The 26,752-nt window shown below is 43.0% G+C and overlaps 3 protein-coding genes and 1 long non-coding RNA gene across 4 annotated transcripts; 3 read left to right on the top strand and 1 right to left on the bottom strand.

Annotated features, from left to right (window-relative positions):
• Positions 1-7,944: 7,944 nt before the first annotated feature.
• On the top strand, positions 7,945-10,049 carry LOC104430537. The gene is made up of 4 exons (XM_039310476.1): positions 7,945-8,028; positions 8,988-9,185; positions 9,301-9,417; positions 9,960-10,049. Exons 2-4 carry the CDS (start codon positions 8,988-8,990, stop codon positions 9,972-9,974), a joined length of 330 nt encoding a protein of 109 aa, XP_039166410.1. The 5' UTR covers positions 7,945-8,028; the 3' UTR covers positions 9,975-10,049.
• Positions 10,050-18,546: 8,497 nt separating this feature from the next.
• LOC104438032 (copper transporter 5) lies at positions 18,547-19,422 on the top strand. The gene has a single exon (XM_010051105.3). It carries the CDS (start codon positions 18,551-18,553, stop codon positions 19,151-19,153), a length of 603 nt encoding a protein of 200 aa, XP_010049407.2. The 5' UTR covers positions 18,547-18,550; the 3' UTR covers positions 19,154-19,422.
• Positions 19,423-20,938: 1,516 nt separating this feature from the next.
• LOC104438033 (protein LURP-one-related 6) lies at positions 20,939-22,518 on the bottom strand. Its single transcript, XM_010051106.3, has 3 exons — positions 22,256-22,518; positions 21,778-22,050; positions 20,939-21,339 (listed from the first exon to the last, which is right to left on the bottom strand). Exons 1-3 carry the CDS (start codon positions 22,469-22,471, stop codon positions 21,202-21,204), a joined length of 627 nt encoding a protein of 208 aa, XP_010049408.2. The 5' UTR covers positions 22,472-22,518; the 3' UTR covers positions 20,939-21,201.
• Positions 21,177-22,884, top strand: LOC120291324. Its single transcript, XR_005549319.1, has 2 exons — positions 21,177-21,294; positions 22,182-22,884. It is a non-coding gene; the product is annotated as an uncharacterized LOC120291324 (long non-coding RNA).
• The last annotated feature ends 3,868 nt before the right edge of the window (positions 22,885-26,752 follow it).

The raw sequence follows: 26,752 nt of genomic DNA on the forward strand, positions 1-26,752 counted from the left end.
TCTCCAAATAAAGTCAAATCCTTAACGAACCATTCAGTCCTGGATAGGCCTTCTTCGACGGACTAGAAACTGTCAATGAGAATAGACTTTGAGTCTTGAGTCTGGCAGTCCGGAGGTCTTCAGACTTTAAATAGTAGAGTCTGCAAATCTTCAGACTAGACTGATGGAAACGTTTTGTCAGCTTCAAAACACTCAAGGAAGATTTCTCCAACACAATTCACATCACACTAATGTATATATGCATTTATAGCAAACGGAAGCCACATACGAAGCTAACCAATTCTGTTTTGGGCATTACTTGTCATTCAGCGGTTTCTCCCTCCAGTCTCCGACGTTAAAATCAAGCTTCTCCATCTTTTTTGTTCTTGCAATCTGATCACTTCCATCTTCTCTCATTCTCATTCGACGGTCATGAAGTTTTTCGAATGCTTGGCTGCAACTTTGTCCATCTCCTTGGTAAGTTCCCTACTCCCAACGACTAATCTAAATATGCTTCGTCCACCAATGTAATATTTACAACCTATGTCTCTCTATGGGAAAGGTGCCCAGGAGCAAAACCGCTCTCGTGTTCCTCTTTCTGTGTTTGCACGCAATCGGCACACTTGATCCATCACCGAGGCTTCCATCTACTAGTAAACCCGTTTTTCGTTGACAAGTTTTTCCATCTACTAGTAAACCCGGTTTTTCGGTGGCGGTAAGAACTAAATAGGCTTAAAGTTTTGGTACTAGTGATTGTCTTACAAACTAATTATTTTGTCTAAAAATCTCTATGCAGAGACGCAAGTGCTTTACGGCAGCTTTATGGGAAACTTGCTGCCAACGTGGGCGATCATTCCCATCATACTAACAATCGTCATGGGCATTCTCATAACTATATACTTCTATCTCAAGAACCCCGTTCCCATAAAATGTAGTATTGGTAATGTGGAAATGGTCGCAGGAAACCTGCTTGCATCTACTTGAAGCGGATATTCTAGAAGAGTAAGAACATTTGATGTCTCTCTTTTTGTGATGTTTTTGTATTAAGGACCGATCCCGCCCAACCAAATCATTAAATAAAACATCATGTGGGTATTAAAATTTATAAATTTTAATATTTATTTATTTTTTCTTCTTACTCACGAACCGCCAACCATCGCCGCACGACCGCCGCATGATCGCCGACCATCGACCGCTGCCGCACGATCCTCGCACGCCCGCCGCACGACCGTCTCACGATCGTCGCACAACCGCCGCACGATCGTCGCACGGCCGCCGCACGACTGCCTCACGATTGTCGCACGACCACCGCATGATCGCAGACCATCGCCGCCGACAGCCACCGCGAGAAGGGGCAGTGGCTGGTGAGTTGAGGGCAGCAGTCCTCCGGCAGTGATCGGCAGCGACCAATACATTAATAGCAAACAGGTAGTGAGCCAAGACGTGGTCGAGGTGGAGGCTACGGAATATCTTCTCGGATTGCATTAATTCTCATTCTCATCGTATTATGCTCCAACCAACCAATACATTAATAGCAAACGGGTGCCGAGCCAAGACGTTGCTGAGCCAGCCTCAAGGCGAGCAATCTTTTTTCTTGTCCACTTTATTCATCTGCAAGAAGTCATCATAGGATTAAAATGAGTAATATTATAGGTGTCGTCCACGTGGTGGAGGTTTCTGCGCTCTGGTCCCTTCCTTTTCGTGTTGCTTTAGAAAACGTGTGAGAAAAGTGAAGAGCTGGACTGGATAGGTGTCGACGTGGAGGCTACGCAATATATTCTCGTATTATCCATTAATAGTAAACGGTAGTGCACCAATACAATCAATTCTCATTCTCATCGTATTAGCATTCCAGTCGACCAATACATTAATAGCAAACGGGTGCAGGTAGTGCACGCCAATTCTCAGCAAACGGTTGGGCAGGGCATTACTTGTCGTCGTTTTAAAAGCTTCTCCATTATTTTTATGTTCTTTGAAATCTTCTCATTCTCTCTCATTCAGCCCAGGAGCCCAGGGAAAGGTTCATTCTCACGTGGAAAGGTGCTCTCATTCGGCTTCCCCATTATTTTTCTTTGTTCTTTGACATTCTCTGTGCCCATTTCTCTCACCCAGGGAAAGGTCTCATTGGGATAGGTGCCCATTTCTCTCACCTAGTTCGACAGCCCAGGAGCCCAGGGAAAGGTGCCCATGACTCATTCCTCTTTTTGAAATACAGTGGGCGGGCTTCTCCATTATTTTGCTTCTCCATTATTTTTCTTTGAAATTCTCATTCTCTCTCATTCGTCGACAGCCCAGGAGCCCAGGAAAAGGTGCCCAAGAGCCTAGGGAAAGGTGCACAGGGAAAGGTGCCCATGAAGTCTCTCGTCCTCTTTCTGTGCCCTCCATTATTTTTCTTTGTTCTTTGAAATTCTCATTCTCTCTCATTCGTCGACAGCCCAAGGTGCCCAGGAGCCCAGGGAAAGGTGCCCAAGGAAAAGGTGCCCATGAAGTTTCTCGTCCTCTTTCTGTGCCCTCCATTATTTTTCTTTGTTCTTTGAAATTCCCATTCTCTCTCATTCGTCGACAGCCCAGGAGCCCAGGGAAAGGTGCCCATTTCTCATTCTCACCCAGGGAACGGTGCCCATGAAGTTTCTCGTGTGCCTCCTTCTGTGTGCAAACACAGTGGGCGCACTTGCACCCCCCCGAAGAGACGCATTACGGCAGCAATCATTCCCGTGGTAGTGATCGTCATCACAGGAATTCTCGTAGCTTTGTTTATCTTAGGAACCCGATTCCCATTAAATGCACCATTGGTAGTCTGGAAATGGTCGCGGGAAACCTACTTGTATCTACTTGAAGCGGATATTCTAGAAGAGTAAGAACATTTGATGTCTCTCTTTTTGTGATGCTTTTGTATTAAGGACCGATCCCGCCCTACCAAATCATTAAATAAAGCATCACGTGGGTATTAAAATTTATAAATTTTTGTATTTATTTGTTTTTTTCTTCTTACTCATGGACCGCCGACCATCGCCGCACGATTGTCCCACGGCCGCCGCACGACCGCCGCACGATCGCCGACCATCGACCGCTGCCGCACGATCCTCGCACGCCCGCCGCACGACCATCTCACGATCATCGCACAACCGCCGCATGATCGTCGCACGGCCACAGCACGACCGCCTCACGATTGTCGCACGACCGCCGCATGATCGCTGACCGTCGCCACCGACCGCCACCGCGAGAGGGGGTAGTGGCTAGTGAGTTGGGGGCGGCAGTCCTCCGGCAGCGATCGGCAGCGACCAATACATTAATAGCAAACAGGTAGTGAGCCAAGACGTGGTCGAGGTGGAGGCTACACAATATCTTCTCGGATTGCATTAATTCTCATTCTCATCGTATTATGCTCCAACCGACCAATACATTAATAGCAAACGGGTACTGAGCCAAGACGTTACTGAGCCAGCCTCAAGGCGAGCAATCTTTTTTCTTGTCCACTTTATTCATCTGCAAGAAGTCATCATAGGATTAAAATGAGTAATATTACAGGTGTCGTCGACGTGGTGGAGGTTTCTCCGCTCTGGTCCCTTCCTTTTCGTGTTGCTTTAGAAAACGTGTGAGAAAAGTGAAGAGCTGGACTGGACAGGTGTCGACGTGGAGGCTACGCAATATCTTCTCGTATTATCCATTAATAGCAAACGGTAGTGCGCCAATACGACCAATTCTCATTCTCATCGTATTAGCATTCTAGCCGACCAATACATTAATAGCAAACGGGTGCAGGTAGTGCGCGCCAATTCTCAGCAAACGGTTGGGCGGGGCATTACTTGTCGTCGTTTTAAAAGCTTCTCCATTATTTTTCTGTTCTTTGAAATCTTCTCATTCTCTCTCATTCAGCCTAGGAGCCCAGGGAAAGGTTCATTCTCACCTGGAAAGGTGCTCTCATTTGGCTTCTCCATTATTTTTCTTTATTCTTTGACATTCTCTGTGCCCATTTCTCTCACTCAGGGAAAGGTCTCATTGGGAAAGGTGCCCATTTCTCTCACCTAGTTCGACAGCCTAGGAGCCCAGGGAAAGGTGCCCATGACTCGTTCCTCTTTTTGAAATATAGTTGGCGGGCTTCTCCATTATTTTTCTTTGAAATTCTCATTCTCTCTCATTCGTCGACAGCCCAGGAGCCTAGGGAAAGGTGCACAGGGAAAGATGCCCATGAAGTTTCTCGTCCTCTTTCTATGCCCTCCATTATTTTTCTTTGTTCTTTGAAATTCTCATTCTCTCTCATTCGTCGACAGCCCAAGGTGCCCAGGAGCCCAGGGAAAAGGTGCCCATGAAGTTTCTCATCCTCTTTCTGTGCCCTCCATTATTTTTCTTTGTTCTTTGAAATTATCATTCTCTCTCATTCGTCGACAGCCCAGGAGCCCAAGGAAAGGTGCCCATTTCTCATTCTCACCTAGGGAACGGTGCCCATGAAGTTTCTCGTGTGCCTACTTCTTTGTGCAAACACAGTGGGCGCACTTGCACCCCCCGAAGAGACGCATTACGGCAACATTCATTCCCGTGGTAGTGATCCTCATCACAGGTATTCTTGTAGCTTTGTATTTTTATCTTAGGAACCCGATTCCCATTAAATGCACCATTGGTAGTCTAGAAATGGTCGCAAGAAACCTACTTGTATCTACTTGAAGCGGATATTCTAGAAGAGTAAGAACATTTGATGTCTCTCTTTTTGTGATGTTTTTGTATTAAGGACAGATCCCGCCCTACCAAATCATTAAATAAAACATCACGTGGGTATTATAATTTATAATTTTTTGTATTTATTTGTTTTTTTCTTCTTACTCATGGACCGCCAACCATCGCCGCACGATTGTCCCACGGCCGCCGCACGACCGTCGCACGATCGCCGACCGTCGACCGCTGCCGCACGATCCTCGCACGCCCACCGCACGACCGTCTCATGTTCATCGCACAACCGCCGCACGATCGTCGCATGGCCACCACACAACCGCCTCACGATTGTCGCACGACCACCGCATGATCGCAAACCATCGCCGCTAACCGCCACCGCGAGAGGGGGCAGTGGCTGGTGAGTTGGGGGCGGCAGTCCTCCGGCAACGAATCGGCAGCGACCAATACATTAATAGCAAACAGGTAGTGAGCCAAGACGTGGTCGAGGTGGAGGCTACGCAATATCTTCTCGGATTGCATTAACTCTCATTCTCATCGTATTATGCTCCAACCGACCAATACATTAATAGCAAACGGGTAGTGAGCCAAGACGTTACTAAGCCAGCCTCAAAGCGAGCAATCTTTTTTCTTGTCCACTTTATTCATCTGCAAGAAGTCATCATAGGATTAAAATGAGTAATATTACAGGTGTCGTCGACGTGGTGGAGGTTTCTACGCTTTGGTCCCTTCCTTTTCGTGTTGCTTTAGAAAACGTGTGAGAAAAGTGAAGAGCTTGACTGGACAGGTGTCGACGTGGAGGCTACGCAATATCTTCTCGTATTATCCATTAATAGCAAACGGTAGTGTGCCAATACGATCAATTCTCATTCTCATCGTATTAGCATTCCAGCCGACCAATACATTAATAGCAAACGGGTATAGGTAGTGCGCGCCAATTCTCAGCAAACGGTTGGGCAAGGCATTACTTGTCGTCGTTTTAAAAGCTTCTCCATTATTTTTCTGTTCTATGAAATCTTCTCATTCTCTCTCATTCAGCCCAGGAGCCCAGGGAAAGGTTCACTCTCACCTGGAAAGGTGCTCTCATTCGGCTTCTCCATTATTTTTCTTTGTTCTTTGACATTCTCTATGCCCATTTCTCTCACCCAGTTCGACAGCCCAAGAGCCCAGGGAAAGGTGCCCATGACTCGTTCCTCTTTTTGAAATACAGTGGGCGGGCTTCTCCATTATTTTGCTTCTCCATTATTTTTCTTTGAAATTCCCATTCTCTCTCATTCGTCGACAGCCCAGGAGCCTAGGGAAAGGTGCCCAGGAGCCTAGGGAAAGGTTCCCATGAAGTTTCTCGTCCTCTTTCTGTGCCCTCCATTATTTTTCTTTGTTCTTTGAAATTCTCATTCTCTCTCATTCATCGACAGCCCAAGGTGCCCAGGAGCCCAGGGAATAGGTGCTCATGAAGTTTCTCATCCTCTTTCTGTGCCCTCCATTATTTTTCTTTGTTCTTTGAAATTCTCATTCTCTCTCATTCGTCGACAGCCCAAGAGCCCAGGGAAAGGTGCCCATTGCTCATTCTCACCCACGGAACGGTGCCCATGAAGTTTCTCATGTGCCTCCTTCTGTGTGCAAACACAGTGGGCGCACTTGCACCCCCGAAGAGACGCATTACGGCAGTGAACCGAGGCTTCCATCACCGTTTCCTACTGACAACCCACCCGTCTATGGTGAAAAAATTCTCCATGAAGAGAAGCGTTACGGTGGTAGCATTAGGGAAGTTTGATGCCAACGTGGGCAATCATTCCCGTGGTAGTGATCATCATCACGGGTATTCTCGTAGCTTTGTATTTTTATCTTAGGAACCCAATTCCCATTAAATGCACCATTGGTAGTCTGGAATGGTCGTGGGAACGAATATTCTTAAGGATGAAAAGTAAATTTCGTGAATTTCCGTGATGTTTATGTATAAGGACATTATTAAGGGTGATGCTTAATGTATTAAGGATGTGATATTTATGTATTAAGGTAGGGCCCCCTACCAAATCATACTAAATTTTATTGGAGATATGAGATATGGTTAAATTTTTATTAGCTCTTGGAGATATGAGATATTGTCCCTCCAATCTATGAATCCCCTATGCTATTTGTCGAGCGATAGCACATCAATTTACACACATCAAACTACTGGTCAGCCAATTTGAAAACAAAGAAAGATGGAGGCCTAGGCTTTCTGGTCAAACAAGCGCAGCATCCTGGGCCAGAAGGCCCGTTGACTCAACCTCACACCTTGCGTTTGGCCCATAAAATGCAGTATTGGTAATGTGGAAATGGTCGCAGGAAACCTGTCTGCATCTACTTGAAGCGGATATTCTAGAAGAGTAAGAACATTTGGTGTCTCTCTTTTTGTAATGTTTTTGTATTAAGGACCGATCCCGCCCTACCAAATCATTAAATAGCACATCACATGGGTATTAAAATTTATAAATTTTTGTATTTATTTGTTTTTTCTTTTTACTCACGGACCGCCGACGGTCGCCACACAACCGCCGCATGATCGTCGCCCGCCCGCCGCACGACCACCGCATGATCGCACTCGCGCCGGCCGCTACCGCGAGAGGGGGCAGTGGCTGGGAAGTTATGGGCGGCAGTCCTCCGGCAAAGGTCGGCAGCGACGATCGATGATCATGCGGCTATCGTGCGACGATTGTGCAGTGGTCGTGCGGCGGCAAGCTACCGACGATCAGTGGCAATCGTCGACCAATGGGCTATGGGCGGCGGCCAGGCTACGGGCGGCAACAACCGTCACCCGCAGTCACCGGCAATCGGCTGCTAACGGTGGCCGCGGGTGGTAGGAGGTGGCCGACGTGGACTTCCATCGTACCGAAGAGTGATAGATGATATATTATTTATACTACTTCTATATGAAAACGTAGGCTTCTATCGTACCTAAGAGTGAAGAGTGATGCGATGAAAAATGCGCCAATTCTCATCACACGCTAATGTATATATGCATTTATAGCAAACGAAAGCCACATGCGAAGCCCGCCAATTCTGTTTTGGACATAACTTGTCATTTAGCGGTTTCTCCCTCCAGTCTCCGACGTTAAAATCAAGCTTCTCCATCTCTCTTGCTCTTGCAATCTGATCACTTCGTCTTCTCGCGTTCTCATTCGACAGCCAGGAAGTTTTTCGCATGCTTGGCCGTAGCTTTGTCCATCTCCTTGGTAAGTTCCCTGCTCCCTACGACTAATCTGAATATGCTGCGTCCACCAATGTCATATTTACAACCTATGCCTCTATGCGATAGCTCCTGGTTTTTCAGATACAAGGAGAGAGCGACTGAAGTCGTTTCTTAGGCTGGCCACATTCAACCTCTCTCGTGAAGTCGACAAGGTATATCTGGTTTCCTTTTCTGTCTCCTGAGAATTCGAGTGAGTAACACAACAAAAGTCAGCTTTTGGTTCTTCCTTCACTGTGCGCATGTGGGGCAGTTCATGGTGTTGATCAACATAAATGTGCTGTTGGATAGCCTGGATAATGTAGTTAATCTGATACTCTTTGAAGCTCAGTAATGAGGCTCTGGTGTTTGCAATGGAAGCATGTTGCTTATGGCTTTCAGCAGCAATCATTGTTCTGTCTAATCTATTATTTCTTGAATATGGTGTACTCAATGGAAAGAGTAGGATGAGCCAGTGATGCTATTTGGTTAACCAGTAATATTTAGCGAGTCCTTGATCGAGGTGACATCTCCAAATTTGTGTATGGACAGACAAACTCGAGATCCTAATTTCAATGATTTAGATTATATGTTTCCACCTCCACTTTTGGATGTCCTTATGCTATCCGTCTATAGTAGCACTTCTTTCTCCCCCCTTTCCTCTCTTCCATTCATGGCTTGCAGTGTAGAAAGGCATGTAAGTCGATTCTGGTGCTCAGCAGGAAGGGAGGAACTCGTGTTAATCGAGAAAGAGTTCTAAATACTGCATCTCAACGAGAAGTTTGATTGCCTTTGGCCAGTCAATCTGCTGAAGTATCTGCTGAGTTAATAACATGGTGGACCCTGTTGGCGAAAGCTTTAACAAAATTTCTAAGACACCTATGTTTTAAAATTATTCATTCAAAGCAAGGATCCTCAAGGTTTCATGGCTCCCTGCCCCTACCTTCATTACCGGACATAATGCATTTATATGCTCTTCTGTGTGTGGGAGATGTTCTTCCCTTGCTCCTTGTTTCTTTGCATAAAGAATGAGTCTTTCAACTAGCTGGATTAAGTGCCGTGTAGTGTTGAGTTAGATGAATCACACATCATAGCCCTAATTTGAACTTGGAAAATTCTTTGCTTATTGATTCAGATGCAAGAGCCAGTATTGAAGCTGCATCAGTTAGAAACACACTTGAGAAGCAGAAGACAACAACCCACTTGCTCGGCTACCTCATCTGATGGTGATGTAGTGGAACGTCCCCATAAAAAGATAAATATATTTTCTTCCTCTTCCTCAGTGAGCATTTCTAAACACAAGAGTCGTGATCGACTTCAACCAAGTGAAAATGTACTTATTCTTCTGGTTTCTTCTTTTCTTCTCTTGCTTTCATATCCAAAATAAGAAAATCTAACCAATTCTCTTACGTGGACTTTGTTCTGTTCTGTGTCTTAATCCGACACAGGGTTCTGCTGGTAAAAACAACGAATCAAAATTTTCTCAAACGGATTTGGTAGAAAAGGATAAAGTTTGTGCTATTGAGACAAGGTCTGCTCCATGCCAAAGGCCACAAACGTCCAAGGTCCAGTTACTTTCTATCTTGCAATTTTTCTCAGTATGAATTTTTTTTTACATTTTATGCATCTTCTCGTGTTTTGTTAAGTTTTCGAAATATTTTGCACCAAGAACTAGCATGAAGGAGTAGGTGGGCCTAAGGTAGACCTGCTAGACATTCACAAGAGTCCTCTTTGTAATTAAGCTTCACACTTCCTGAGCAGACTGTCTCTCACTTTCACCTCGTGAAATTTAGATAGTCATTGACTTCTTCCTCCCCTCCACCTTTGTTCTCTTTTGTTTTTCATCCTTAAGTTTGGGATAGGCCCTAGGAGGTGCTCATGACAGCACATGAATAAGAAAAGTAAAACAGAGGATGAGGGTAATCTTTGTTTAATAGTATCTGTTTGTCCTAAATGTGTGGTATCAATACCGATACCTGTGATGGTGGTGAACTTTGATATTTTGAAACTGGAAAGTAGCTGAATGATGTTTATACTTACTTTGGTTGCTTATTAGAAGTTTTTTTAAGATGGCCTCTAACGGGGATACTGGAAATGCCATTTTCAGGCCAATGACCCGTAGAGAAAAGATGCAGCTTCATAAACTAATTCAGAACCTACCGCGAGACAATCTTGTACGAGTGGTGGGAATTCTCGGACGTAGCTATAGTTCAAAAACCAATCTCTGTGATGTGCCTATGACCTAGAAAAGGAGGTAAGACCGGTCTTGTCGCGACATCCCGAAATTCGACCTCGTTTCGATAAAATGAAATGCGCATTTCTGTCGACGTGCCTATGGCCCTTTTTCTCTGAGCCGATCACTCACGAGTTAGCTAACCTATTGGGTGAGTTAAGGGATATAACCGCGGTAAAATCCCTAAAACTACCTAATTGGTTGGATTGGACTAAAATCGCGTTCGGTCGATTTTAATCACGAAATTTAATTCTATTTTGGGAATCGAATATTCTGACGTGTCACACCATTTTTGGGACCGTCTCATCGTCTATCAATTTATTCATGTCCGAAATTTCAAGAAAGAAATTGTCGAAGGAAAAATCGAAGATCGAAGAAAATAGAAAGGAAATAGAAAGAGAAAAGAAAAATGAGAATAGTTGTATTCTTTTCTTTCTTTTTCTCTCTCCCCTTTTTCTCTTTATTTTCTCTCTCTTCTCTCTCCTCCCTTTCCCCTCGTGCGAAACCCTCCCCAGCCGACCACCCCTTGCTGTCTTCCACTTTGCTTTCTTTTATTTTATTCTTTTTCTTTTGACCGGTCAAAATCTCTCTCTCATCTCTCATCCCTCTCTCTCACTCTCTCTTCTTCCCCTTCTTTCTTCTCTCTTCTTCGCGGAACCCAGAAACGGAGGAAGGACAGCAGCTCACCGCACCGTCGCAGCTCGCCACCGCACCGCCGCCCCTGCACGCCGCGCACGCCCCCGCGTCCGCCGCCGCCCCTTCGCACCTCGTCGTCCCCGCCGTGCGCCGTTCAGGCCGTTTGGCCTCTGCTCAGCCTTCGTTCCACCCCGTCCGGCCACCTCCGGCCGCCGTTTGAAGCCGCCGGACCTCCACCGGCCTTCCCCCGCGCCTTGCCGCCCTTGCCGTGGTTGTAGGTTGCTGTTTGTGTGTTTTTCCAGCCATTCCAGCAGACCCACGAAATGGGTTTCCAGCTGGTTCAAGGCCGTTTTGGGCCGTTTCCCGGCCCCGAACCCGAGCGGTGCTTTGGAGTTTGTCGTTCCTCGCGTCGCCGCCATCGGATTGATCCGATTTGCGGGCGATTTGGTGAGTAATCTCACTAATCCAGGATTAGTGGCTAATTATGCTTTAAGCTGGTTTAGATTTAATTAATTATGTTTAGGTTGTTAGATTAGAATAAATTAGCAATTATTAGTCAATTGTGATGTGATTTAGATAAATTGATTGTGTAATTAGCAAGTAGACGTGGTCTATTAATTATTGGAAGTGCCTCATTTTTCCGGACCCTTAGTGGGCTCCACTTAGGCTTTTCGGGCCTAAGTGGATTTTTGTATTTAAATATTAATTTTCGGAATTAAATTAAATAATTATTTATTTTCCGAAAATTCAAGGGAGATGGTTCGGAACCGGAATATTATGCGGACAACTGTGGTGAAGTCCGTTTATTTAATCGGGCTTTATTTTGAGCCAAATGGGATTTTAATATTAATTATTTAATATTCGAAATTAATTAATTAATTATTTATTTTCCGAAAATTCAACTGAGATAGCTCGGGACCGGAATATTGTGCTGATGACCGTGGTGAAGTCCGTTTAGTTAATCGGGCTTTATTTTGAGCTAAATTGAATTTTTAATAATAATTATTTAATTTTCGAAATTAATAAATAAATTAATTATTTTTTTTGGAAATTAAGATTTTGATGGCCGACGACCGAAATCTCGTGCTGATCGTCGTGGCGCAGTCCGTTTATTTATTTGAGCTCCACGTTGTATGGAATTGAATAAATTGTGATATTTTAGGGATTTACCCTAAATTGATTGGAATCGATTGAGATTGAATTATTGATTGGTGATTGACCAAGTATGTTATTCAGCATTTATAATGCTTTGTTGAGATGATTTAATTAATTGATTGAGAAATCGTTGGGTATTGGTTATCACACGAAAGGAAGCACGTGGGCTCGGTGAATTGGAATATCACCTGGAAAATGCACGTGAGATTAGTGGTTGATTATATTGAATTGTTTACGTTGGCTCTGTGATCGTGTATCACCATGGCGAAAAAAGACGCCCGAGAGCATATTGAATTGTTTATGTTGGCTCTGTGATCGTGTATCACCATGGCGAAAAAGACGCCCGAGAGCATATTGAATTGTTTATGTTGGCTCTCCGCGATCGCAGTATCACCATGGCGAAAAAGACGCCCGAGAGCATATTGAATTGTTTACGTTGGCCTCGTGATCGGTGTATCACCTTGGCGAAAAAGACGCCCGAGAGCATAGTAAAGTGTTCACCGTACGTCACCTTGGCGAATCGACGCCCGAGAGCATTGATGGAGCTCGTGACTAAGTACAGCATCTAAAAGGGCACGTGGTCTCGGTGACTTGATGCATCACTTTGGCGAAAAGGTCGCCCGAGAGAATGCACGTGAGCCCAAGTTCGAGGCACGTGAACTCGGAGACTTGGAAGGTCGTCCCGGAGAATACACGTGGCCTAGCTTTTAAATATCCCACAGTGGGGATTGATTTGTTTGGCATGTAATCGACTAGGTCGATGCTTTGATTTGATGTGGTGAATTGAATGCCTGAACGGAAATGACCGTGAGTGGTCTTGTTGGAATATAATCGACTAGGTCGATTTGATCGATGCTTCGATCGGGTGATATGATTGCTTGGGTGCCTATTATGAATTGTACCGACTTCCGGTGTGGGATCGAGGCCAAGGTAAGTCCTCCGCCCCGTGCGTGTTTAGGCAGCCCGTAGTATAATAGTTTTTCTAATCGGGCTTAGTGGGGTAGAACTCGCTGAGACGTAGTCTCATCCCGCTTTGGGGAAAACCATTTCAGGACCCCACTGAAGAGCTGAGAAGGAGGAATCCGAGAAGGAAGACTCGGAGGCGAATCTTAAGGAAAAAGATTTTTGGAAGAAGAAGATAATCTCGAGAGGGGCCTTGAGTATGGCCTGGATGGACTGAGAGTCTATCTTCTTTTGAGAATCCATTTTGATGTGAATAGTTTCGAAGTGGTTTATGGTTTGTATAAAAGTTTGGTTATAAATTTCAATATGAAAAATATGGCCAACGTTTTCTATCCCATCGTTTTATTGTCTGGGATTTTAATTGCTTCCGCATGTGCTTAATAAATGAAAGGGTCGGCGATACTAGTCCTGGGATATCGCATATTAAAATCGACCAAGGTAGAAGGATGTGTGCGTGCCCGAGGATCGGGGCGTGACACTTGCGACATAAGTACGTGCAAGAATTGATATAGGCCTCGCCATACTAATACGAAAATGCTCCATTTCCAGGACAACGGGACACTCTGGAGATTATACTACTACGTTTGAGCGGTGGAAAAGGCAAGAAAACTTTCAACCATTCAAGATCCGCGAATCAACTCGAATGCGAACGTCTGAGACACCTGCTCTTCCTCGAGTCAGTCCTTCATCCAAAGATGCCACTCATTGCACGTAGCTACAGAGGAAAAAGAGGCTCCTGTGAATAATATTTTTGCCTAGTCGGTTTCTTTTCCTGTTTTTCCGCTTTTACTTGGGATAGAGATAGATGCACGACCGTTGTGTGATTGAAACGCTAGGGGCCCAAAATTAGTGTTAGTCGTTTCGGGACGGGAGCTTCCTATGGAAGCCTCTCCTGGTGTAAAAAAAGCTTTCTTCACGTCGGTGAATGGGTTGGATCGATGGCGATCCCCCTCTGCACGGTATTACAACCACCAATTGCAGAGTCCGGTATAGACTTTTTGACACGGAATTACGAATTACTACTGGGACAATACTTTCAATCTTTCGAGTTTGACTCAAAGGGATTACTGTAATTGTACCAGGTCATACATGCATGATGCAGCACGAAGCGCAATGTCTCTGAGCATAGTTTTGAAGACTTTATCTTGAGATGAGCAATGCTAGTAAACTGAGCTGTATAAATAAATAGATGTTTCAAATGTTGTGATTCCTCCGACCAAAAAGAAAAATGCTGTGATGCCGATTTGATGGTGGGGTGCTATACTATTCTCAACCGAAGCATCGACGATGCAAAGTCTATAATGAGGAATTTGGTTAGGATGGGTCCAAATTATGCTCGTTTTTCACAATAGATGTATTGAACGATGAAGCTCTCTGATCCTTTGAAGACCTGCAATACAAAGTGACCTGATGTGGTTAAGAATTTAGGGGTGAACGTAGTTTGTGTGGGTGGTTTTCACCTTGGAACCGAGAACCATCTACCAAGCACTACTTCTGAAAAATGATACCGGAAATTGTCCGAGGAATCGGGCAGGTTTATGGAACTGGTCCCACGTGGAAAGTTCACTTTTTTTTTATATCATTTTTTTCTTCTGACAATCAATAGCCCAACTTTTATCAATACACTAGAATGATCATTAATTAACTAAGATGATTAATACTGCAATAATTAAAATATATATTCAAAGTTAAAAACAAACCCAAAAGAACCTTAGGCTAAAATTTAAGCTTTGCATTTAATCTATAATCAAATTCTTTTAATATAATTTTTAAATAAATTTACTAATATGTATCTTTTATATTACTCTCAACATGAAAATGTAAAATATTATATACTCGTTGTTTCTTTTTTGCAATTTTAAAAATACTAAAACTAAAACACTTAATTTGATCACACCAAATGGCTTTTCAAATACAAGTTTACCAAACAGTTTTGCATTTCCCTAAAGCACTTTTCAGTTTTAGTTTATCAAACAATCTATCATTTCGGAAAACCTATTTATCTCAAAGGTATTTGCATTCTCCCAATGGCATTTCCCCAAAGCTGAACCAAACGGGCCTAAAGTTTTGGTACTAGTGATTGTCTTACAAACTAATTATTTGGTCTAAAAACCTCTATGCAGGGACGCAAGTGCTTTACGGCAGCTTTATGGGAAATTTGCTGCCAACGTGGGCGATCATTCCCGTCATACTGACAATCGTCGTGGGCGTTCTCATAGCTATATACTTCTATCTCAAGAACCCTATTCCCATAAAATGCAGTATTGGTAATGTGGAAATGGTCGCGAAACCTACCTGCATCTACTTGAAGCGGATATTTTAGAAGAGTAGGAACATTTGGTGTCTCGCACGCCCACCGCATGACCGCCGCACAACTACCGCACGATCGTCACACGACCGCCACATGATCGAGGACTGTCACCGCTGACCACCACCGCAAGAGGGGGTAGTGGCTGGTGAGTTGTGGGCGACAGTCCTCCGCGGCGGTTAGCGCGACGGTCGACCATCATGCGGCTATCGTGCGACGATCATGCGGTGGTCGTGCGACGGCAACCGCTAGTGGACGGTGGCGCCGTCGTCGGCTGATGGGCTGTGAGCGGCGGCTAGTAGGCTACGGTGCGGCAACAACCGTCGCCGGCACTCGGCTGCTGACGATGGCCGCAAGCGGTAAGAGGTGGCCGACGTGGACTTCCATCATACCGAAGAGTGATAGATGATATATTATTTATACTACTTGTGTATGAAAACGTAGGCTTCTATCGTACCTAAGCGTGAAGAGTGATGCAATGATAAATGTGCCAATTCTCACCCCACGATAATGTATATGTGCATTTATAGCAAACGGAAGCCACATGCGAAGCCCGCCAATTTTGTTTTGGGCATTACTTGTCATTTAGCGGTTTCTCCCTCCAGTCTTCGACATTAAAATCAAGCTTCTCCATCTCTCTTGCTCTTGCAATCTGATCACTTCATCTTCTTGCATTCTCGTTCGACAGCCAGGAAGTTTTTCGCATGCTTGGCCGCAGCTTTGTCCATCTCCTTGGTAAGTTCCCTGCTCCCTACGACTAATCTAAATATGCTTCGTCCACCAATGTCATATTTACAACCTCTATCTCTCTGGGAAAGGTGTCCAGGAGCAAAACCGCTCTCGTGTTCCTCTTTCTGTGTTTGCATGCAGTCGGCGCACTTGATCCATCACCGAGGCTTCCATCTACTAGTAAACCCGTCTATGGTGGACCAGATTTTCCCCCTCCATCTACTAGTAAACCCGTTTTTCGTTCACAAGCTTTTCCCGGTGGCAGTGACAGTAACAACTAAATAGGCTTAATGTTTTAGTACTAGTGATTGTCTTACAAACTAATTATTTGGTCTAAAAACCTCTACGCAAGGACGCAAGTGCTTTACGGCAGCTTTATGGGAAATTTGCTGCCGACGTGGGCGATCATTCTCGTCATATTGACAATCGTCGTGGGCATTCTCATAGCTATATACTTCTATCTCAAGAATCCCGTTCCCATAAAATGCAATATTGGTAATGTGGAAATGGTCGCAGGAAACCTGCCTGCATCTACTTGAAGCGGATATTCTAGAAGAGTAAGAAATTTGGTGTCTCTCTTTTTGTGATGTTTTTGTATTAAGGACCGATCTCGCCCTACCAAATCATTAAATAACACATCACGTGGGTACTAAAATTTATAAATTTTTGTATTTATTTGTTTTTTCTTCTTACTCACAGACCGCGACCGTCGCCACACAACCGCCGCACGATCGTTGCACGGCCGCCGCACGACCGCCGCACGATCACCGACCGTCGACTGCCACCGCACGACCGCCGCACAATCCTCGCACGATTGCCGACCGTCGACCGCCATCGCACGACCGCCGCCATACGACCACCATACAATCATCACACAACTGCCACACGACTACCGTACGACCACCGCATGATCGCGGTCCATCACCGCCGACCGCCACCGGCCACACGACTACCGTACGACCACCACATGATCGCGGTCCATCACCGCCGACCGCCACCGCAAGAGGGGCAGTGACTGGTGAGTTATGGGTGGCAGTCGTGCGGCAACGATTGGCAGTGACAGTCAATGATCATACGACTATCATGCAACGATCGTGTGGTGGTCGTGCGGCGGCAAGCTGCCAGTGGACGGTGGTAGTCTTCGGTCGGTGGGTTGTGGGTGGGGACCAATAAGCTATGGGCGGCAGCAACCATTGCCCACAATCGCCAGCAATCGACTGCTGACGGTGGCCACGGGCGACAGGAGGTGGCCGACGTGGACTTCCATCGTTCCGAAGAATGATAGATGATATATTATTTATACTACTTTTATATGTAAACGTAGACTTCTATCGTATCTAAGAGTGATGCGATGATAAATGCGTCAATTCTCATCACACACTAATGTATATATGCATTTATAGCAAACGAAAGCCACATGTTAAGCCGGCCAATTCTGTTTTGGGCATTACTTGTCATTCAGTGGTTTCTCCCTCCAGTCTCCGATGTTAAAATCATGCTTCTCCATCTTTCTTGTTCTTGCAATCTCATCACTTCATCTTCTCTCATTCTCATTCGACAGCCAACAAGTTTTTTGGATGCTTGGCTACAACTTTGTCCATCTCCTTGATAAGTTCCATGCTCCCTACAACTAATCTGAATATGCTTCTTCCACCAATGTCATATTTACAACCTATGTCTCTCTATGGGAAAGGTGCCCAGGAGCAAAACCGCTCTCGTGTTCCTCTTTCTGTGTTTGCACGCAGTCGGCGCACTTGATCCATCACTAAGGCTTCCATCTACTAGTAAACCCGTTTATGGTGGACAAGATTTTCCCCCTCCTTCTACTAGTAAACCCGTTTTTCGTTCACAAGTTTTTCCCGGTGGCAGTGACGGTAACAACTAAATTGGCTTAATGTTTTGGTACTAGTGATTGTTTTACAAACTAATTATTTTGTCTAATAACCTCTATGGAGAAACGCAAGTGCTTTACGGCAGCTTTATGGGAAATTGCTGCCAACATGGACGATCATTCCCATCATACAGACAATTGTCCTAGGCATTCTCATTACTATATACTTCTATCTCAAGAACCCTGTTCCCATAAAATGCAGTATTGATAATGTGGAAATAGTCGCGGGAAACATGCCTATATCTACTTGAAGCGAATATTCTAGAAGAGTAAGGACATTTGATGTCTCTCTTTTCATGATTTTTTTGTATTAAGGACGGCCCTACTAAATCATTAAATAACATATCAAATGGGTATTAATATTTTTCGCATTACATCCTCGAGTGATTATTATTTTTATCCGATCAAAGATGGGCAATCCATATCAAAATTAAGAGTTCGCAGGTAATTACATCCTCGAGTGATTATGCTCCACTCACGAGTGGCGACTAAGTTCCGAATTATTTAAAACTCTCGGGAAGCACGAGATCCCTAATACGAATGTCGGAATCTCGATCGGGAAGTCGTCCCATCCACAGGCACCTGATGGGCGGAACCACGCCCCTCTAGCGAGCCGAACCATGTATCGACGTATTTCCATATGGGCTCGATTACTCAAGGCCCAATAGAATCTTATGATGGCCCAAATAAGAGTCCATCCACGTCCCCCAAAAAAATTCCCAAACTGAAAAGAAAAAATGAAAAAGGCTGGAAATTCATTTTATTTAGTTTTCGGAAAAGTCGATGTATCTAACAGTCGCATCTCTTCGTCCTCGACTCAAACTCGAACAAAAGCAACAGAGCTTCTCTCTCTCTCTCTCTCTTTTTCTCTCTCTCTCTTCTTTCTCTCTCTTGGGTTCGAACAACAGAGGAGCGAAGATGATGCACATGACGCTGTACTGGAGCAGGTACGTGACCCTCCTCGTCGATTCATGGCGGACCGACTCCTGGCCCAGCTACTTCCTCTCCCTCGCCGCCTGCTTCCTCGTCTCCGCCTTCTACCAGTACATGGAGGACCGCCGCATCCGCTTCAGATCCCTCGCCTCCTCCTCCGCCTCCGCCTCCGCCGCCGCGTCCCCCGCGCCGGCCGCCGCCGCAGCCGCCGCGTCCCCGCTCCTCCTGAAGGCCGGCGCCTCCCGGCTGGCCAGATCCGCGAGGCTCGGGGCGGCTCTGCTCTTCGGGCTCAACTCGGCGATCGGCTACCTCCTGATGCTGGCGATCATGTCGTTCAACGGGGGCGTGTTCCTGGCGATCGTCGGCGGGCTGACGGTGGGTTACTACGTGTTCAGGTTCGACGATGAGGGGGTGGCCGCCGTGGTGCTGGACAACCCCTGCGCTTGCGCTTGAAGGTTTCCGCCTCCTCCGCCGCCGCCGCCGCCGCTGCTCCTCAGAATTCTCTGCTTTCGACGTCTTTCTGTTCGGTCTTCTCTGTTCCCTCTCACCGTGTAATTTCCATCTCCGAATCTGTTGTATTATCAATCCGCGATTGTCAACGCGAACCGCAGTTGTTCCGGATCTGGATGAATGGTCGTCTTGTTTGTATAGGCGCATCTTGCGCGTCCGATTGTCGGAGCAGGGTCTCACCCAAGATCGATCTTCTTTAATTCTGGCGAAAACGAAACCGTCCCATCATTTCGAATTTCGAATTTTTATCGTCTTTTCGATTCGACCCTGTTGCACAATCTCCTCGGGTGCAAGGAAGAGCATTGAATCCGGATTGCGTCCGACGGAAGGAAGCGCGTTCGTGGTGGGGGACCCATCAGGCCATATCCTGGTTTCTGCAATCGTCCAATGAAACTCCGCAAGAGGAGAGGAAGATTCCAAGGAATTTCGCAGCCGCATCGCTTGTCGGGTTGCGATTTAGCGACCATTGTATTCTGCAAAAGCAGAAACGCAGAAGTCTAAATTCTCGGAAAAAGACAGAGGAAGTCGCCGGCGAGCTCTCGGCCTCTCGAGTCCCGACTTGCAGTACGAGGTGGTTTCGGCGGATCGCGGTACAAGACGAGGGTAGTACTGGTTTCCCACCAAAAGGTAGTACAAAGGATTATGAAGTACACGCCTTCGAGCGACTTTCCTTTTTACTTTGGACAAATTAAATATGTCCATTCTAAATTGAAATACATTAATGGGCTCAATTAAGCTCGGCAAAGCTTGGTGCGTGAAAACCCGTTATAAATTCTCGAATTATTTGGACTGGTCATCCAAAGTCGATTTTGATAACATCGATACGGTTCGCCTATCACGAATCCGATACTTGAATAAATGCATTTATTCCAACACATGTTTGAATTTCCCCATTTTGCATTTGCATATTGGGAATCAAAACTTCTTAATGGGTTTTATCATGTACATGCGTCAAGTTGCCCGACCATCTAATACTTCTATAAATGCAATTCTAATCTCATTCCAGCACATGTTTGAACTTCCCTTGCATATTAGGAATCCAAACAACTTCTTAAAGGGTGTCATCCTAACAGCTGGAATATTTGATGTTTGTGTAAATGCAATTTCAATCTCATTCCAATACATGTTCCTCATTTTGCATTTGCATATTGGGAATCCAAACAACTTTTTCAAAGGGTGTCATCAAGGTACATAAAGAAATGTAATTGGTCAAAGTCCAAAAAAAGAAGTGGGTATTTTCCAGGAGTTCTTAAGGTTAAAGCAAATGAGGTTATTCAATCCATTTAAGGATGATTGACAAGACAAGAAGTTGTCTGACAGGACAAGTTTCCATGCACATGGTGATGTGCAGCTTCTGTTGCAGACTCCCATTTCTGGGTTGAGTTCCTTTCTTCTCTCTCACTAGTCACTCCATTTCTTGTCAATCTGTATTAATTAGAGCAAGCCGAGAATGTTTCCCTCTCTTTGGGCGTGTTGATGAAGACGCATAGAATTCCCTTTCAGTGGCATAACTGGGCCCAAAAGAAAGAAAATATTGCTTCGACGTCAAGCACATCTTTGAACAACCCTCTTTTAATGATTGGGACCATGGGAAGTCCATCCAAGTTGCGTTATGCTCAGAAGCTTCAGATGGGATCATTTATGGATAAAATGTTCAACCTTCCAGGTCATCGATATTTAAAGCCGCAAAGAAGAAAAAGCTACTTTTGTTAGTCAAATCTTGAGAAGAAAGAAAGAAATTCCATCGACCTTTGCGTGGTTAACTAGTACAGTATAAACTCCTACAGTATAAACATCCAACTCAGCATACTCATCCAAATACACCAACCAAGACTTGCTGTACATTTAAAGAATCAGATGTACCAGAATCATACTCGACTTCTTTCGTGTAAGAAAAATCTTAATGCGTGTTTACATGAATAAATAGACGATGTCAGGGAGAGAATTGGGATAATCTCTCATGATCAGGGCTTTTGGGCAGTTCTTGACTTTTAGCAGACGGTGGATTCACCATAGATGTGGTCAAGAACAGCAATGACTCCACAGACAAAGGCTTGGTCGATTCCAGCCCTCACGATCACACGGTACACATCCTTGCTCGCCATTAATTCGCCCATCTCTTTCTGTATCTGTAAATCACATCAGAAATAAAAGACATGTCAAGTCTTTTTATTTAAAAGAATCTCATTATAAAAACAACGAATGGGTGCTAGTCAGGGCTCTAGCTCCATAAATCAGAAAGACAGTCAATGTTTTCTGTGAAGCATTGTCAAGCACATCAGTCTAGTAGTTCTTCGCCATCTCTGTTTTGAAACCAGAAGTGCGAACGTCAACATAATGCCTTTCTCCAGTATGTCTCTCCACGTTCTTACATTACTTTTTCCCCGCATTGCGTTTGCATTGTATATCATAGTTTAGATGTGTTCTATGCCAACAAACGCTAGTTAAGTGACTAATAAGCTTCTGGGTGTCGAAGGAGGTCATCACTTTTCTCGCAATAGGCATAATCAGTATGTAGAAAGCCGAGTACTTTCTCATTGAGCAGACTTAGTAAATAGTTTTAGGACCTGTGCTATTGGGTTGCCTCCAGAGTCAACGATGCTACAATCCCTATCTGGGAAGTGACCCTTGATGTGGAAGATCCCATCTGGACCGTTGATTTTCCTGGGCTCCAGAGAGATTTTGATAGCCGAAGATGATGAGCTCCCGGAGAAGCATGATATTGAGGATGTTGAATGGGGCTCCTTGATGCTGAACACCAGCTTCTGGGAACCTTCATAGTCATATATGTAGCCCTTCCATTTCTTGTGGATGCTCATTGCTTCAATGATCCCTCCTGCCTAATTTAGAGAGAGAGAGAGAGAGATATTAAAACTTGTCCAAAAGATTTAACCGGTGTTATTCATCAAAATATTACAAGAATTATCATCAGGAGCTTGAATTTCGTGCACTGACTATATTCATCAATCAGAAAGGACAATCTCAATTCAACATCTGACGAATTCGAGGGGAGATGTGCATATGAACCACATGATGCTTTTTTACCTTGCGGCGGATGAGGAGGAGGGTGTCTCCGTCTCCATCCCTAACAACAAGCTCGCTGCTCGTACCAAGCACTCCACATCCATCGACCCGGAAAATCACTCGTGTGCTGCTGCAATCTGTCACCACGAACCCTCCACCGCCGACAGCGTGCGGCCTCCTCCGAACGACAAGGGCAGCCTCCACCGGTGAGCAATACACCTTGCTCACGATTGCCATCGTTCAATGATCTTGTGCCCTCTTATCCGGTCGTTCTTGTGGATATTGTTTCTTGCTTAATGAACCAGATTATATAGAGGACGTAAGGGCGGTGAAGATGGAGAAGAGAAGAAGCGAGAATCAACGGAATGTCTCATTTATTGATTTTTCAAGCCCAAGATTATGCAGCGTTTCAAAAGGAGGTTTGGCGAGCTTTGAATATTTTGGCAAAGCTAGTACTGGAGTCTAGAGAATCTCTTTGGAGTGTTGGCATTCAACTTCGCTTTTCTTGCTGCAAATGAAGACTGCTGCTTCACGCACCCGTTCAACTTCGACGAAATTCAATAAGGATCAAAACATAAGATGTGTGTGTATATATAAATATAGATTGTGAGTGCATCTTTAAATAAATGGATCGTGATCAAATTCAAGTTAATTTTTTAAACATAATCGATATCAGAAACTTAAGAATTCATGTCTATATAAATCAAATTTCAAAGTTCCCGTAACTATTAAAGTGATTAATTAAGCAAATGAATCATATTCAAGCACTCAATAAAAATCCGCATCGCCATCCATGTGTTATTATAATGTCATATTTGGAGTTTTGCATTTTCTTTCTAATACTTTTTATGTAGTGGCTAGGGACTTTCTACATCATAAGAAAGAGTTTATAAAGAGAAAGAAATGTATAATTTTCTTGGGCAATGCTATTCCTCCCCCTATATAACTAATTCCAACCAATTTCTACCAAAAAGATAAAATTGCCTTCCATCATTCAATTGCAATTCAAATTGATGGTACTTTTGACCCAAAAAAAAAAATTTTGATGGTACCAAATTTATTTTTTCTTTTTTTTTTTTTTACTTTTTCTATATCTATTTAGGGTCTACTTACTATAACTAAGAATTTAATATGTTTAGTTTTTGTTTGTTGTAGATTTTACACATATATCAAACGTGCTATGTCTTTTGTATTGTTTTATATTACTACCATCAAAGTTTATTTTATCCAAAGAGAAATTTCCTAGAAATCTAGTTCTTATTCACGATGTCAATTATCTTTATAAATAAATTTTAAGGAGATGAAATTTAATCAATCAAAATATTGCATAAAGTAATAATTTAAAAAAAATGCCAATAAAATATAATTATTTGAATTGATAAAAATTAATGTCATTAATGAATTATTCACACAAACTAGCAAGATACCTCATTGTACAAGATACCTCATTGTACGTGATATTTTTAGTGTATTCCTTATATATACCTCTAACTTCTTACACTCTCTGTATAATAGTATATCGCCAGTATATTGATATTATAAACAAGGATATTTGATATAAATAGTAAACTAATGAAATTAACAAAAAGTTCATCAAGAAAGTGAGCTTTTGAGATAAGATGGACAAAAAATAGATAAGTTGTTATTAGATTAATGATGAAGAATAGACTTTTCAATTATATTCTATTCACTTTTCTTTAATATGCTAAAGAACAAAGGGTTAATGCCCTACAAAACCTTAAATTGGTATAACTGTGACAAATTTATCATAAACTAATTTTTTAACCACAAAAACCCCAACCGGTACGCGTTTGACAAATTTATCCCAAACTAATATACTTGTGACAAATTTATCCTATGTCGATTTTCATTAAATTTTATTGTCAAATTACTAAGTTAAATGACATGTACAATTGATTAGTGTATCGATTTTGGATTTTACTTTCGTTTATTATAGTTGTACAATTTTTGTAATTTTTGTAGTATTAATCTAATTTAACGAAATGTATATTTTCACAAATATACTAGTTTAAGGTTTTTTTAAGAGGTCAAATAAATTATTTTAGGATAAATTTGTCACAAACATTACCAATTTGGAAATTTTTATAGTCAATTGGGATAGTTTTATCATAGGTATATCAGTTTGAAATTTGTCGTGGTCAAAAAATTATTTTAAAGTAAATTTGCTACACGTGTACCAGTTTGAAATTTTTTAATTTATTAACCCAAAAACAAAATATGTGAAATGCTTAATTATGGAGCTATCATGCATTGAAAAAGAAAAAAATAGGTAAAAAAAAAAAGGGGTGGGGCCATCACTTCAAACTACAATTGAAAGATTAAGTTTTTAGTATAAATATGGGTGAACGAAGCTATTTAGTGGATGGAAATAGCGCCGCCCGTTTCTTAAGTGACAAAAATACATAAGAAGTCTTTCATGAACGTTTTGAAAATGGGGCAGCCGGGCAAAAGCACCCTCAAGGACTGGACCCAAGATCTTGACTATTTTTTTAACTTTGGTACGACTAGCTATTATTACCTCCTGTTGAAAAACATAGGTTTCGTTCAAATGGATGGGGAACTTTATTCCCTAGAGCCGATTCTAGGGGCTGAAATATTCAGTGGAATGAGGAGGAACCTCCTTTTGGCTCAAATAAATCCGCACTAGGAGCCACTAATTAGCTACCGAACATCCTTTTCTCAAAGTTTAAATTCGTTCCCATGTAATTTAATATATTGACCCTGTCATCCGGATTCTCATATGTGCCTTTCACAAAAAGTGATATATAAAAATTCAATATTTATATAAATGGTCGATTCAATCTAATTAATAAATTTGATCCCTCGCATTTTACATATAAATAATCCAAAAGAACAAACGCCACACCTGGTGCCAAATTTAAGATTGTCCAACCTTAAGAGGGAGAACAAGAAACCTATTTGTTTTCGCCATATTAAGTCACCAATCAAAGCCAGGTAACTACCGGCACAAGTAAGAATGGCGTAGAGTCCCCTCGTGGTCATAAAAAGGAAAGCGAAGTAGCAAAGATGCCTCTGCAAACGGTGCAACCTGTCTTTGTTGAAAGAGATGGAGGAGTTAATTGCTTAATTATTTGTATGACCAAAGTTACTTGGCAACTAAGTTGCAAAGATATCGTATGCCATCTTGTTTAGCGGAAGCATCGTGATCTTTCTGTCACTAAAGATACAGACAGCGCACAAATTCTAAGCCCCACTCACCAAACCAATCTCCAGAGAGAAAAGAGAATTTTGAAGACTATTACAAAAAGTAATTTTGTATGAAAGTCCATCCATCACGGTCGACCAAGAGAGACCTCTGCAATGAGGGCAGCCTTGTCCTTATTTTAATAGCTGGAGGAGACAGCTTCTTCCATAGTAGTTGAAAAATGGTACTACTTTTATCCCTTAAAAACTCTCCCCCGAATATATTCCAATGGCTTTCTTTAGGACCATGCACGGCGAGAATAATTGGACGACGAATCGCCATCATTAAAAAAGTGTGTTATAATAAAATGAAATGAAAAAACACGTCCAGTTATGAATTGAAAACTTATACTAAAAAACAAATTAGCGTCAGTAAGTCCTTTTGATTTGATGTTGCCCCACCATTGAAAAACTTCCAAGCAAAAAATACTATAAAGAAAGATCTCAAACCATCTTAGATGCCGATGGCTATCCGCATTATACAATCTAAAAGTAGATCTTTTTTCCTTTCCTAACAAAGGGATGTTCGAGACTTCTTGACCATCTAATTAGGGTGCAATGATTTTATGTTCTACATACATTGAATAATTATCAGAGAGATACAAGACTGTATTCCCAATGTTTATCTTAAGAGAATACATAAAGTTTGGCCATTTGAATTCAGACCCGAAGTGAGAAAGACGGGTACTTTTTTTTTTTTTAGCAGGTACTTAGAGATTAAAATTTATATTTAACTAAATATAACCCCTAGGTTAGATCTTCTAAAGGCTAAAGTTGGCACAAAGGAGAGGTTTTGAAACCTAGGGAAGCAGAATAACAAGAGAAAATAAAGAAAGGAAAAAGAAAACGACTAAAGGAAGAACAGTGAAGACATGAAAGATTCTCGTTAGAAGCTCGAGGCTAAAAAAGCAGTGGACATGAATTTTAGTTTCTTTTCTTCTAGATGCTTTTATATTTATGGTGAATATTTCAGATGAAGCCCATCAAAAATCATCCATCAAAATAGATAATGCTGGACCCTGATTATAGCTCGTGGCCCATAAGCATTGACAGAAGTGCTACCTATCACGTGTTCATTGTGAAATTTATTTTCCTTCTTTTATCTTTTTATATTATAATAATAGATATCTGAACTTTAGACTCGATTGCTTGATTTATACCACTGGTGCACGTAAACACGCCATTGTTTTGCAACATATGTTTCATGTTCTTTTAGTTGATGGACGAGTTTCAAAAGGGTAGCTTGGCGTGATCTTTGAGCCTTGACTAACTCGATTGGACAATTCAAGCTTT

The sequence above is a fragment of the Eucalyptus grandis genome, chromosome 3 (assembly GCF_016545825.1).
Source record: "Eucalyptus grandis isolate ANBG69807.140 chromosome 3, ASM1654582v1, whole genome shotgun sequence".
In the NCBI taxonomy this organism is placed as follows: Eukaryota; Viridiplantae; Streptophyta; class Magnoliopsida; order Myrtales; family Myrtaceae; genus Eucalyptus; species Eucalyptus grandis.